This window comes from Mus musculus, chromosome 10 (genome assembly GCF_000001635.26).
Source record: "Mus musculus strain C57BL/6J chromosome 10, GRCm38.p6 C57BL/6J".
Taxonomy (NCBI): domain Eukaryota; kingdom Metazoa; phylum Chordata; class Mammalia; order Rodentia; family Muridae; genus Mus; species Mus musculus.
Window position 1 is genome coordinate 82,790,151 of NC_000076.6, and position 13,302 is coordinate 82,803,452.

Below are 13,302 nucleotides of genomic sequence, written 5' to 3' on the forward strand. Positions count from 1 at the left end.
TCTGGTAGGGGGTTAGGAACATCCTCTGTTGCCCCCGGCCAGGTCTACTTTGTTCCTCTCAGCCTCCAGAGTAAACCCAAAACAGAAACACAGAGCCAGAAAAGATGGAAGACAACCAAGTACAGCAAATCTTGGATGAGCCTCCAAATGAAGTTCATCAAAGATTGATACCCCAGACTCAAATAGTGTGCAAAAGCAAAGAGCATTTTATTCTGCATTAGTCCAGCATGTGGGGGGTCTACCATTTACCAAGATGGAGATGACCCAGGTAAGCTCACAGGCCCAATTTAAAGCAGATTATCAGAATTCCTGGGAGGCGTAGGTGACATTTATCTTGATTGGTTGGCTCAATCTCTAGGGGTATGGGGGTCTACGGGATTGGCTAGGGCTCTAGGGACATAATGTAACCGTTACTGGGGGGTCTGGACACTGTTGCTGGGGAGGCCTGGAAACTGTTGCTGACTCACTGCTCTTGCCTCAGGCCAAAGGTAGGGTAGATGACATCATGATGGAAAGCAATGGTTGCAGCCGTCTGATTGGCCCAGACCGGTGGCACTGGCTCAGTGCTCATTCCTGGAAGTGAATCAGATAGGAAGCCTACCAAATGTGGACTTGATTGGCACAAGCACAAATGATCTAGTGAACAGAAGCCTAGAACTAGGAGTCAGAGCCAGCACTTTAGAAGCCCTGAATCTCTTAGAGGAAAGGGAGGCAGAGTCTTCTGGGAAAGGAACGAAGGGTGGTCCATTGAAGAATGTTGCCCCTGTTAAACTTTCACCCAGGTCTCCACATGCAGTTGTTCAGTGGCATTCTAATATCCCATGGCACAGACATGTCTCCCAAAGGGCAGTGTGTTAAGGCTTGGCTGTCAGTTCGTGGTTTCTAAGGTAGTAGAATCCTTGAGAGATAAATGACATGGGGTCATCAAGGCATACCCTAGAAGGGGACTTTGCACTCCAGTTGCTTCCTTTCCCCATTACCTGGTTACCTTGGGGTAAGCAGGATTCCCCTGCCACCAGCTCCTAGACTACTATGCAACTTTGCCATAGCCCAGTAGATCTTTGACTGAAACCTCTGAATCTACAGCCCTTCCTCCATATGGACTGATGCTATTGGCTATTTTGCCAAAAATAAGGAAAGTAGACCATCACACTGCCACTGGGGAGAGAGATATTTCCCTTTGGGGACTCTGAGACCCTGGGTGTGAACTGGCATTGATTCCGTGAGAGCCAAGGCATCACTCTGGCCCAGTGAGAATAGAGGCTGATATGGTTTGAGCTCAAAGTGGCCCAGTGTGTCCTCAAAACCATCCTTTAGTTACTTTCGTTAGATCTGGCATGCAATTAGGGTGGCATGCAATTAGGGTAGTTCACAATTGAATTCCCAACTCTTCCTATGTATGGATTGAGGTCTATTATAGTGAGAAAGGTCAACTGGGAGCCATGAGAACTGCCTCAAACTGGTCAACAGTAAGCTGAAAGAATCATCTAGACTGGTAGCAGAGATTAGTGTTATCAACAAGGACCAGATCTCAGAAGGATGAAGTAGAAGGCTCTATGTAAATTCAAGGCCACCCACAGGTAACAAGTGCATTTCAGGTCAGAGTGCATCACAGAATGAGACCCTATCTGAAAAATAGACAATGAGGTGATGAGAGACGGCTCAGTGGTTAAGAGCACTGGTTGCCTTTGCAGAGGACCCAGGGCTCCCTTTCCCAGCATGCACAGGGATGCTTATAACCATCAGTGACTCTAGTTTCAGGGGATCTGATGCCCTCTTCTGGCCTCATTGGGACACTGCACACTTGTGGTGCACAAATATACACTCAGGAGAAACACCCATACACATTAAACGTAAAATAGAAAGAAAGAATGAAAAAGAAAAATTAAAAAGAAAAGGACTTGATGAGCTGGAGAGATGGTTCAGTGGTTAAGAGCACTGACTGCTCTTCCGGAGGTCTTGAGTTTGATTCCCAGCAACCACATGGTGGCTCACAATGATCTGTAATGGAATCTAATGCGCTCTTCTGGTAGACAGGTGTACATGCAGATAAAGCACTCATATATTAAATAAATAAATACATACATAAATAAATAAGGACTTGAATGGTAGATGAATACTGACTCTTATTCTTTTCTCATCAACCTGGCCATGCAGAAGGAAGATGGATCTTGAAGACTAATGGTTGAGGGTTTTTTTTGTTTTGTTTTGTTTTGTTTTGTTTTGTTTTGTTTGGCACCAAAATAAAAGTATTTGATTTAACTGCCTTTGATGTTCATTTTAAAGTTTGTTCCCCACCCCCTTGTCCAGGGTTCAGGGACCATTTCAGAAGCGGGGATACAAAGATTGTAAGAGCCAGAGGTCATGTTTGACCTGAGTGGAAACTGTCTCCTGTACATGACAGAATTATTGCCCTCATGAACTCGGGGAGACTTTGGTTGTCTGCACAAGATCAAGCCAGCCAACATTCTAGCATGGAGGGGGATGGTTTCATGAGCTGAGGGGCTGTGGGCTGTTGTGTTTAATAAAATCTTAATCATTTGATTTTACCAATGAAGAGTTGGGAGCCAGATGCTGATGTGAGAGCCTGCTAGGTCAGAGAGGCAGAGAGAGTACCCAGCTGACCTTCCTTCTCAGCCCCAGAAACAATGCCCTTCCCTTACTCCATCTCAAAAAACCTCCTTCACACTCAACCAATGCCCCTCCCTTCTGTGATCTGCGTCTCTCTATCCATCCTCCTGACTCCCTCTTACTCTCTATGGTTTTTTTTCTTAATAATCTTATGTTCACTTCCTGTCAACTGTTGCTTGCTCTGCCTCTTGACCCAGGGTTGACTTTATTTAATCCTGTTTATAATACTCAAGCAGAAAGCTTTTGGATTAAAGGTGTGTGCTAAGACGGAGCCACGCCACAACCAAAAGCAGTTCTTTTCCAGTAAATAACACAATTTCAGGGTTTACAATGTGATCAAATATCTAGCAACAGTGGGCAGTTAATCGCTTCTGGGGGAGGGAAGTCAGTTTTCTTTACAAGTGTGACCCTTGGTAAGGGTGTCATGCTTCAGTGGATGGCCCCATACCCTAAACTCAATGGGTTATTAAAAAGAGAGGCTATGAGGTTGGGGGGGCAGTAGACAGGTAAGAGTCAGTTTAGAAGGGGTTGGGGGGACAAGTGAGGGATGAATATGATCAAAATACATTATATAAAATTTGCAAATAATTAATTGCTATATTGAAAAATTATTTCCTCTACTGAAATGTAACTCTGATTGGGAGATGGAAAGAGTAAGAGCATAGTAATTTGACATTTAAAGGTGACATTTCAAGGGACATTTTCCCCATGTTTTATGTGGCAGATAGAGAAAGCAACTGAAATGATCATAGACAGAGGCACACAGGTCACAGCAAATCCTTAAAGAGAATACTACACGGCCATGAAAAAGAGTGGAGGCGATCTCTCTACCCTGCTGAAGGATGAATATAATGCATCGGTAGCTACAAAACAAAAGGGAACCTAAGAGTCTCATGTCTTAGAAGTAAGCCTGTCAGCCGGTGGCTGGACTTGGTTCCTGGAAAGTATGACCTTAGGTCAAGCAGCCATCAGTCAGCTAAGGTCCCCACAGCTGAGATCTGAGAACACATTCTCACGCTCACCCAAAGGTCTCGTCTCCTGATTTTACATATGTGTCACATACACATGATCTCACATAAGCCAAGAACTAGCAAGAGGAAATTAGATCACTGACTGGCTTAGAGAGAATCCAATCAGGACCTTACAGAAATTCCTATCCTGCCAGAAGTTTGTGGCTATCAAAGATAGTCTGGAAACGAAAAAGGGCTTGAGTTCTACTGAAAGAACCAAAGGAGTAGCCAAAGGAGCCTGCCCCAGTAAGGATGGAGTGCCTTTGAACCCATGTATTTCTATATAGTTTGGGTTAAGAGTGTACTATTGATACAACAATAATTATTCTTTCAGCTAGGTATGATATTCCACTCTATTATTTATAACCTGTGCTTATAGGCAGATCAACTCACAGCCTCAATGCTTTATTAAAAAGTGGAATGTGATTCTCAAGTAAAAAAAAAAAAAAACCAGAAATCACTAAAGAGATGTGTGTTACTCTTATTCTTGGGGGAACAGACTATCTCCTGGCTATGACGATTCTGGAATGTGTGGTTGGGCTTAGGGAGTAGTTAATACTATTTTTTTCAGGAACTGTTTTTGTTTTAAGGGACTGGAAAGCACAATTGTTTGTTTGTTTGTGTATTCACTTATTTATTTTTGAGACAAGGTCTCTCTATGTCTCCCTGGCTGTCCTAGAGCTGATTATATAGATGGGGCTGGCCAGAACTCACAGAGATCCACCTGCGTCTGTCCGCACACCTCTGTTGCTGAGTGCTGGATTTAGACATTCTGTTACTTTCTATCAGTTCATCAAAGAAAATGAGGACAATTTTTTTTTCTCAGCCAGATTATCGCTGTTAACTGCTCTCAACTACTTTGTTCTTTGGAAGGATTCGGAATTTGATTTTAAGACGTGATGCGTTTGGAAATTATCAGTTTAATTTTATTCATATGTAATCTCTTTTTTCCAAAGATTTATTTATTTTTATGTGCAGGAGTGTTTTTGCCTGCATGTATGTATGTGTACCACATGTGGCCAGAAGAGGACACTGGTTTCCTTACACCTGCAGTGGGAGTTACGGACAGTTATGGGTTGCCATGTCGGTGCTGGGAACTGGACCCAGACCCTGTGCAGGAGCATTGCTAAGCCATCATTCCAGCCCTTGACCTTTTTTCCCCTTTGAGACAATATCATGCTCAGCAGTCATCTTCGTTCAGAAATCACTACTTTCTCATCACTTCAAAAGCTCCACTAAGAGATGGCTAGTCACAGCACGGGAGAAAGGAGAGGCTAGACAGTGTCTCTTCCTCACGTACAAAGCGACAGGAAAGTCTCATTCAGAACTGGGTCTCATCTTGCATGCTCCGCCCACACTCCTGTTCCAGGAGGTTCTCTGCTTCTTGTCATCAAGCCCAGAATGCCTGCCTCTGCCTCAAGTGCTGTGATCACAAGCCTGCGTCATCATGTCCAGCACGTGTAGCACTGGGGACCCCACTCAGGGCTTCCAACAGGCTGGGTGAGCCCCCTGTCCACTGAGCTACACCCGCAGCCTTGTTTGGACATCTCAAGCTTCCATATGTTGTTTGTCTGTCGTAGACAGTACCATGGGGAGAGGAAGAATGCCAGTTTCCCCACTCCAGTTTCCAGCACAGCACTTAACCGGAGCCAAAGACAAAGCTGTGCGGAGAGCCAGCCGCAGGAAACTCCTGACGTTGCTTCCAGGCAGCAGGCTCGGTTCTGGGAACCAGTGTGCACTGCTTAACGCATGACTCAATCTGCCCAGAACCTGCCAGGGGAGGGCAGTAGCTCCTTGCTTCACATTCTTGTCTCTGTCTTCCCCCCCAGGAACTGTTTGCAGATCCCATGGATGCTACCTGAGCTCCGGAATGCCACCCCTTCTGCTACAGGGCTTCAGTCCCAAGTCCCACCCGGCCAAAGAACTGGGCTCCTTGCCAGCGTTCCTGCCCCATCCCATCCTACCTTCCTGCCAACTGTCAGAGATATCATCAATAAATTGTTTGAATTATTCAATTCTAGAGATTAAATACTCCCCTGCTCCCCAAACCCAGAGATAAAATCAAACTCAAAACAGTTTGACGGAAAGCCGACCGTGTTTTGTAATCTGCCCCACCCCCACCCCTCCCAGGTTCCTCCTGGCTTCTTTCTCATCACTCGCCCAGGCATGGTTCTGGTGTTGAGGCATCTGCATGCCTCTCCTCCTTCATCTGGCTATTTCCCTTCTTCAGACTCGACTAGAAATTGTGCTCAGGGGCTGGGGGTGTAGCTCGGGGAGTGGAATGATCCAACTGGGCTGGGGTTCAGTTTCTGGCGCTATGTAACATGGAGAGGGGTGTATGTGAGCTTGTGTGTAATTGCGGTACTTGAGAGGTGGAGGCAAATGGACCTATTCAGGGTCATCTTTAGCTATATACACAGTCGAGACAGACTTGGCTATGTGAGCCCCTTACTTTAAAAACAGGAGGAGGAGGAGGAGGAGGAGGAGGAGGAAAAAAGAAGGAAAAGAAGAGTGAGAAAGAACGGGGTAGGGTGGGAGAAAGCATCTACTTCTGGTTGTTCAAATTTCTATTAAAATCCTTGACAAAGGAACTAATGCAATGACTTGCTGGTTATGAGTACCGACATCCAGGGGACCCAGGTTTGGCTCCCAGCACCCACATAGTAGCTTACACCCACGGACCAGACACCAACATCCTGATCTGGCTTCTTCGAGCACATGTGCCGCACAGGCACACACAGGCAAAGCAATCATGTTTGAAAATAAAAATTTAAAGAATAAAAAACTGCTTGATGGCCTGCTCTGTTTCGGAGAGAGGAAATAAAGTCGAAATAAAAACAAAGCAGGGAAAGAGAAAAGCAGCAGCCACCTGGAGGAAATGGTTACGTAGTATCTGGTCCTACAGCTGCCTGCAATTATCCTCCCTTACAAAAAGGGGAAAATGCCGGAGTCTCTGCTCTTTATCTGAGCCGGTAAACACGCCTGACTGCAAGAAAGGAATTTCTCGTTTCTGTCCTCTTTAAGGCTACCCCAACAATGACAGGATAGTTAGAACTAGGCTGAAATGCCTATCGGTACCAGAAGAGCCCCTGTGCAATGGCTGAGTTGGTCTTTTCTGACGAGCCCATGGCTAAAAGATTTTTCTGGTCCCCCACTTCTTTTTTGGTAACTGAGCTGTTCCCCTAACAATGCTGTGGTCACAGAGAAGAAGGAAGGAGGAAACAAGTGTGTCTTGCAAGCGATGCTCTGTTCCTGACTTCTCATTTCTTTCTGCTTTCTTTGTTCTACCCAGTACATTTAGTTTCCCTGAGGGGACATTGGTTGCTTTTGGATGTCCAATGTTCTTTCCCTTATGTGTGGACTGGCCTCAGAATCAGAATGGGTTTGACTAGTTCTACATACCGATGGAGCCCAACTTGCCCTCAGCAACGGACTCTGCCCTTGATGACTCCACACACCACCCACCCACACACACACCACTTTCAAATGTTATGCATATAGGTGTTTTCCCGGCCTATATGTATGTCCAACATGTGCGTGCCTAGTGTCAGAGTGGGCAGGGAGGCAAATGATGCCCTGGGACTGGAGTTTACAAACCACTGTGAGGTTGGCTCACAGTGGGTGATGGGAATTGAACCTGAGTCTTCTGAAAGAACAGCCAGTGCTCTTAAGCAGTGAGCTTTCTCTGCAGTCCCAACCCTGTGCCCTGGAAATTAAAAGGAAAGATTCAGGATCAGACAATATATATATATATAGTTATATATATATAGTTATATATATATATATATAGTTATATATATATAGTTATATATATATATATAGTTATATATAGTTATATATATATAGTTATGTGTGTGTGTATAGAATATCTTGGGTCATTTTGAAGCCTGCAAGGGTTCACCCCAAAACTCTTCCAATTTATTCTCCAGGTAGTTCCTGCCCAATCCCCTTCAATGACTTCCCACTCCCTCTGGATAAAATCTGTCTTCGAGGGTATATCATTCCAAGGCTTTGAGATCTGCCCCTCTCTCCCTTTCAGAACTCAATTTCTTAGAAGCACAGTCCTTTCTTTCTATCAAGGCTTCTAGTGCTTTCTGGTCTTTGTCTGATCACATGACCGTTATTATTTCCATGGCTCTGCCCTTGTCTCCACCAGATCAAGGACTTGCTTTTTCTTTCTTTCTTTTTTTTTTTTTTTCAAGACAGGGTTTCTCTGTGTCGCCCTGGCTATCCTGGAACTCACTTTGTAGACCAAGCTGGCCTCCAAATCAGAAATTAGCCTGCCTCTGCCTCCCAAGTGCCAGGATTAAAGGTGTGCACCACCACCGCCCAGTGACTTGCTTTTCCTAATTCCTTTCTGTGTCCTGGTTGAGAGACGCAGGGTGAGTGCCTTGCCCAGCCTCTCCTGGGGCTAGCTGTGTACTTCCTTCTGAAAGCTGGGGCATTGATAGAGATGTAGCCCAGGCCTTAACCACATTCCTTAAAGTTTACTATAAACGCTACACCTGTACTCTGATTGTAGACACACCTTGGTGGCCTATCCCTGTGTGTGTGCCCATTGCAAGGATGCAGACATTCAATAATGGCTTCTAACGGCTTGACCAGTCACCTGGTCTTTGCTGCTTTTCTTTGGTACTCCCCACTGGTCCATCTAGGCACAAGTCTAGGCAAGACAATAATTGTGGGACTTTGCCTGCTATCACTGTGGGGCCAACTCCAGCTACAGCTTCTGCTGAACGGAACCTCCTGATAAGTTAATGGCCTGACTGAATTGCTCTCTGGCAAAATTGATTCAGATGAATGGCATGCAGGTGGGAGGTGACACGGAGACCATGCTCGTGGAGAGGTGACACGGAGACATGCTCGTGGCATGTCCTCTAGGGGTCCTCTAGGGAGGCATGTTCTCTAGGGAGGTGATTCAGATGAATGGCATGCAGGTGGGAGGTGACACGGAGACATGCTCGTGGCATGTCCTCTAGGGGTCCCCGCTGCATCTTTTTAACCTGGAATCTCCCTGAGATGATCTCCATAGTAACTTCCCCCACCTCTTCTGTCCCTCGAGGCACACCAGATAGATCTGTGTTATTTCTAAGTGAAATGTCTTCAATCCTTCAATCCCCCGTGACCTCATACACCTGTTGAATGGGATCTCTGGGTTCAGGTGTGATTTCTCAGCTGTCATTTTGACCTGAGGAAAAAAGATGAGGAAATCTTACCTCCTTAGATTGGCATAGGCATAAACAAAGTGACAAGTGAACAGGTGTGTGTTAGTAAATGGGATGGTTTGTATATGCTCGGCCCAGGGAGTTGCACTATTAGGCGGTGTGGCCTTGTTAGGGTGGGTATGGGCTTTTAAGACCCTCATCCTGGCTGCCTGGAAGCCAGTATTCCACTAACACCTTTCAGATGAAGATGTAGAACTCTCAGCTCCTCCTTCACCATGCCTGCCTGGATGCTGCCATGCTCCCATCTTGATGATAATGGACTGAACCGAACTTGCAAGCCAGCCATGATTAAATGTTGTCCTTATAAGAGTTGCCTTGGTCGTGGTGTCTGTTCACAGCAGTAAGACCCTAAGACACCATCTATCTATCCAATCTATCTCGATATCTATCGTGTGTGTGTGTGTGTGTGTGTGTGTGTGTACATGCATGTGTGCACCTTCTGGCCTTGATGAGTGTGTGAAGGTCAGAGGACAGTTTTCAAGGGTTACTTCTCTCCCTCCATCATGTGGGTCCTGGGGATTGAATTCAGGTTGTCAGGTTTGGCAGCAAGTGCCTTTACCCACTGAGCCATCTCACCAGCCCTTGTTTGTTTTTTTGAGACAGGGTCTTGTGTTGGCATATTTGTTTTATTATTGTATTGGGCTCTTATACCTTATTCTACCCTAATTTCTTCCCACCCCTGACACTAGGTAGGAGAGAAAGAAGGTTAGAGGAGAAAGGGGGCGTAGACCTCTGTAGGCTATTTCCTGATGATGAGGATCAATGGGTTCCTTGGGGAAAGTCCAATCTTCTACATCAGGATATCCAGCAGTCCAACAATCCAGCAATAGCAAATGGAACAGCAGTGGGAAGGGGGGGGGCACAGCTGGGAAAAACCATGCCTCCCTAGAGCACGAGACAGTCATAGTCAACATCTGTGGACAAACTGAAGCAGCCCCATATTCCACACCGGAGATTAAAACAAAAGCATTCATATACTGGATTTTTAACAAAACCAAAACTCTCACTACAGTCTTATTATATAGTTCAAGCTGTTCTAGAACTCACAGCAATTCTCCTGCCTCACTGTCCTACATGTTGGAATTATGAGGCCTGTGTCACAATATCTGGTAGGAATCATTACTTCTCATAAACATTTGAAATAATTTCACCACATGTTACCCCAAGGCACGCTGGCTCCAAGCAGACAGATAGTTGCAACGTGAGGCAGGGATTTGGGGCTACAGTCTAGACCTGCCTTGGCCAGGAGCCCATGCCCCACCCAGCCTTAGAAGATTTGGCCTCCAGCCTTACCTGCTGCGTCCTGAGGTGTGGCACACTCCTTAGATTACGCCAAACCTAACATGAATGGCTCTGCAACACTCCTATGCACACAGACCAGGGAACAAACCATTTTAGGGCTGGGAGGTGGAGCTTTAGGATTAAGCCTTTGTGCGGTCCTGGGTGAGAGCCCCAACACCAAAGCAAGCAAGCAAACCAACAAGCAAAAAGCCACTGAACCCTTTTAAGGCATATAGTTCAGTGGCACTGAGTACACTCACATTGCTATGCAGCTATTCAAGAACTTAATTGCAAAACTGAGTCTGTGCTCCCTCGTCCTTCCTTCCCTCAGCCTATGGCTCCCCTCATTCTTTCTCTGTCTCTATGAAGTTTACCACTCTAGGTATCTTGTATAAGGGAGATCATACAATTCACGCCCGTTGTGACTGGTTTCACTTATCACCATGTCCTTTAGGTTGACATATGTTATAGCATCTGTCAGACTTTACTTCCTTTTGAAGACTGTATAATAAATATTCTCCTGTATGGATATACCACATTTGCTTATTCCTATGTTCTGTCAATAGAACAATAGGTTGTGCCCATTTTTTTTGACTGTTGCAAATAATTCTGCTATGGACATGGTAAAACAGAGTTACCACATTGTATCATTAGTTCACTTAGAGACATGATAGCCTTTATGGTAGATTTCAGATCCTGAATTTTAAAGGGTTGCAGCCCTGTTAGGGGAAGATACAGTTCGAGAGCCCCACCCTACTGCACATCAGCTATGAGCCATGGAGGGAGATACTTCATCTCGCTAACTATAAAATGTTCTGGGAGACTCAAATAAAACAATAACTGTATAATGGCTGGAAAGGCAAAGGCAGAGGGAAGCAGAAATGACAGCTACAAAGTTTCTTGAGTCCTCTTCCCAGCTCCTGGTGTGAGGAAGCTAGCCTGGGTTACACAGCGACTGTCAAACCAGCCAGGGTTAGAGATCCTGCCTCAAAAAGGACAAAGAAGGGGCTGAAGAGATGGCACAATGATTAAAAGCTTGAACCAAAGTTTGGTTTCTAGCACCCATGTCCAGTGGCTCTCAAGTACCTGTAACTTCTGCTCCAGAGGACCCAAGACCACTTGTGGCCTTCTCAGGCACATACCTATACACACACACATGCATAATTAAAAATAAATCTCTTTTTTAAAAGCACAAACAAAAGTCAAGTTTATCCCCAGATAGTGTTGTGTAGTAAAACTTTTCCTGGGAAGATCCTGCACATGTCTACTTACCCCAGATAGGGAGCCCACAACAGACTAAAGTATGGATACCACTGAAATCCAGCTTGGTGATATGTGAGTTTTATTGGGGTTATTTACAGGAACAGAAATGACTGAAAGATAGCTGTGTCCCTGTGGTAGTTTGAATAAGTATGGTTCCCCTGTAGACTCATGTGTTTGAATGTTTGACCCATAGGGAGTGGCACTATTAGTAGGTGTGGCCTTGTTGGAGTAGGTGTGACCTTGGAGGAAATATGTTACTGTGGAGGTGGGCTTTGAGGTCTTTGTGTGTGTGTGTGGGCATGCACTCAGGATATGCCTAGTGTTGGGACAAGATGTAGAACTCTCTCCAGCACCAAGTCTGCCTACATGCAGCCATGCTCCTCACCATGGCGTTAATGAGCTAAACCTCTGAACCTATAAGCCAGTCCCAATTAAATGTTGTCCTTTACAAGAGCCTTGGTCATGGTGTCTCTTCACAGCAATAGAACCCAAACTAAAACAATAACCAAAGCCTACGTGAGCATGGGTGATAGATAATTCACAAATGCTGGGAACATGGAACACACTACACAGCCTACAGTCAGTTCAACACATTGAAGAATATCCGTTCTAGTGACTTAGTTGGTCTAAACCCTTAGGCAGCTGGTCTGGTCTTCAGTCTTCTTTCAGCTTGCCTTGTCTAGAGTCTGCTTTGCAGCTTTACTCTGTTAATAGACTTTGGGGTAGACTCTAGGCTTTTACCATTTACTCTGGCAAGGGAAGGGGACTAGTGAATTTGGTCAATTTCAGGAACTTCCTGAAGATACTTTGTTTACCTTCCTGCTCAAGGAGCTTCCCAGCAGGATGTTTCAAAGGGAGAAAGTGGCATTTAAACATCTCTAGCCTCCTTTTTGAGGTAAGATTATCAGGTAGCCCTGCTGGTCATGGATGAGCTGCCTGTTGAGGTTGTCTTTAAACTTCTAATCCTCCTGCCTCCACTCCCTGATGTTGAGACACCTGTATTGTCTGCAGTGTTCTTTGGGACTAATGTGATTAATTTTTTTTTCCTTCCTGAAAGTAACAGATATACAATCTCATTGGCAAGAATTCCTACTTTGCTCAGAATAGAAAAGGGTCTTAATTTTCACCTAATAGCCATCCTCTGACTGTAAAGTCAAAGATTCTTGTGAGAAGGATCCAGGAGGACCTGCACATAGGCAGGAAGATCTGGGGTTTGAGATTAAGTGGGAGAGACTTCATGTTTCATGTATATTAGTTGTTTGGTTTTAAAAGCCCCATTCCTTTTCTTCCTTCCTTCCCTCCTTCCATTCCTCTCTTCTTTCCTAAGACAGGGTTTCCTCTAAGTAGTCTTGGTTGTGCTGGAACTTGCTCTGTAAATCAGGCTGGCCTCTGCCTCCCAAATTCTGGGATTAAAGGTACCAACACTCCCTGGGTAAGCTCCATTACTATTGCTGTTGTTTCATTTTGTTTTTCAAGACAGGGTTTCTCTGTGTAGCCCTGGCTGTCCAGGAACTCACTTTGTAGACCAGGCTGGCCTTGTACTCAGAGATCCATCTGCCTTTGCCTTCTCAGCGCTGGGATTAAAGGTGTTCAACATCATGCCTGGCTAAGTCCTGTTAGTCTTAAAAGCAAGAATAAGTGAGAAAAGCAAGAATAAGCAAGCAAGAGCAATAAGAAAAGCAAGAATAAGTGCTTAAAAGCAAGAATAAGCGTGCCTTTAATCCCAACACTTGGAAGGCAGACGCAGGCAGATTTCTGAGTTCGAGGCCAGCCTGGTCTACAAAGTGAGTTCCAGGACAGCCAGAGCTATACAGAGAAACCCTGTGTTGAAAAACCAAAAAAAAAAACAAAACAAAACAAACAAACAAAAAAGTACTAGGGGGGAGGGGATG

The 13,302-nt window shown here is 45.2% G+C and overlaps 1 protein-coding gene across 1 annotated transcript in view; it reads left to right on the forward strand.

The window, feature by feature from the left end:
- Hcfc2 (host cell factor C2) overlaps positions 1-5,715 on the forward strand; it is a 96,859-nt gene extending 91,144 nt beyond the window's left edge. Inside the window, exon 15 of the mRNA XM_030245241.1 lies at positions 5,471-5,715. Coding sequence (XP_030101101.1) covers positions 5,471-5,700 — 230 coding nt within the window. The 3' untranslated portion in view covers positions 5,701-5,715. The remainder of the gene's footprint in view (positions 1-5,470) is intronic.
- Positions 5,716-13,302: the final 7,587 nt, after the last annotated feature.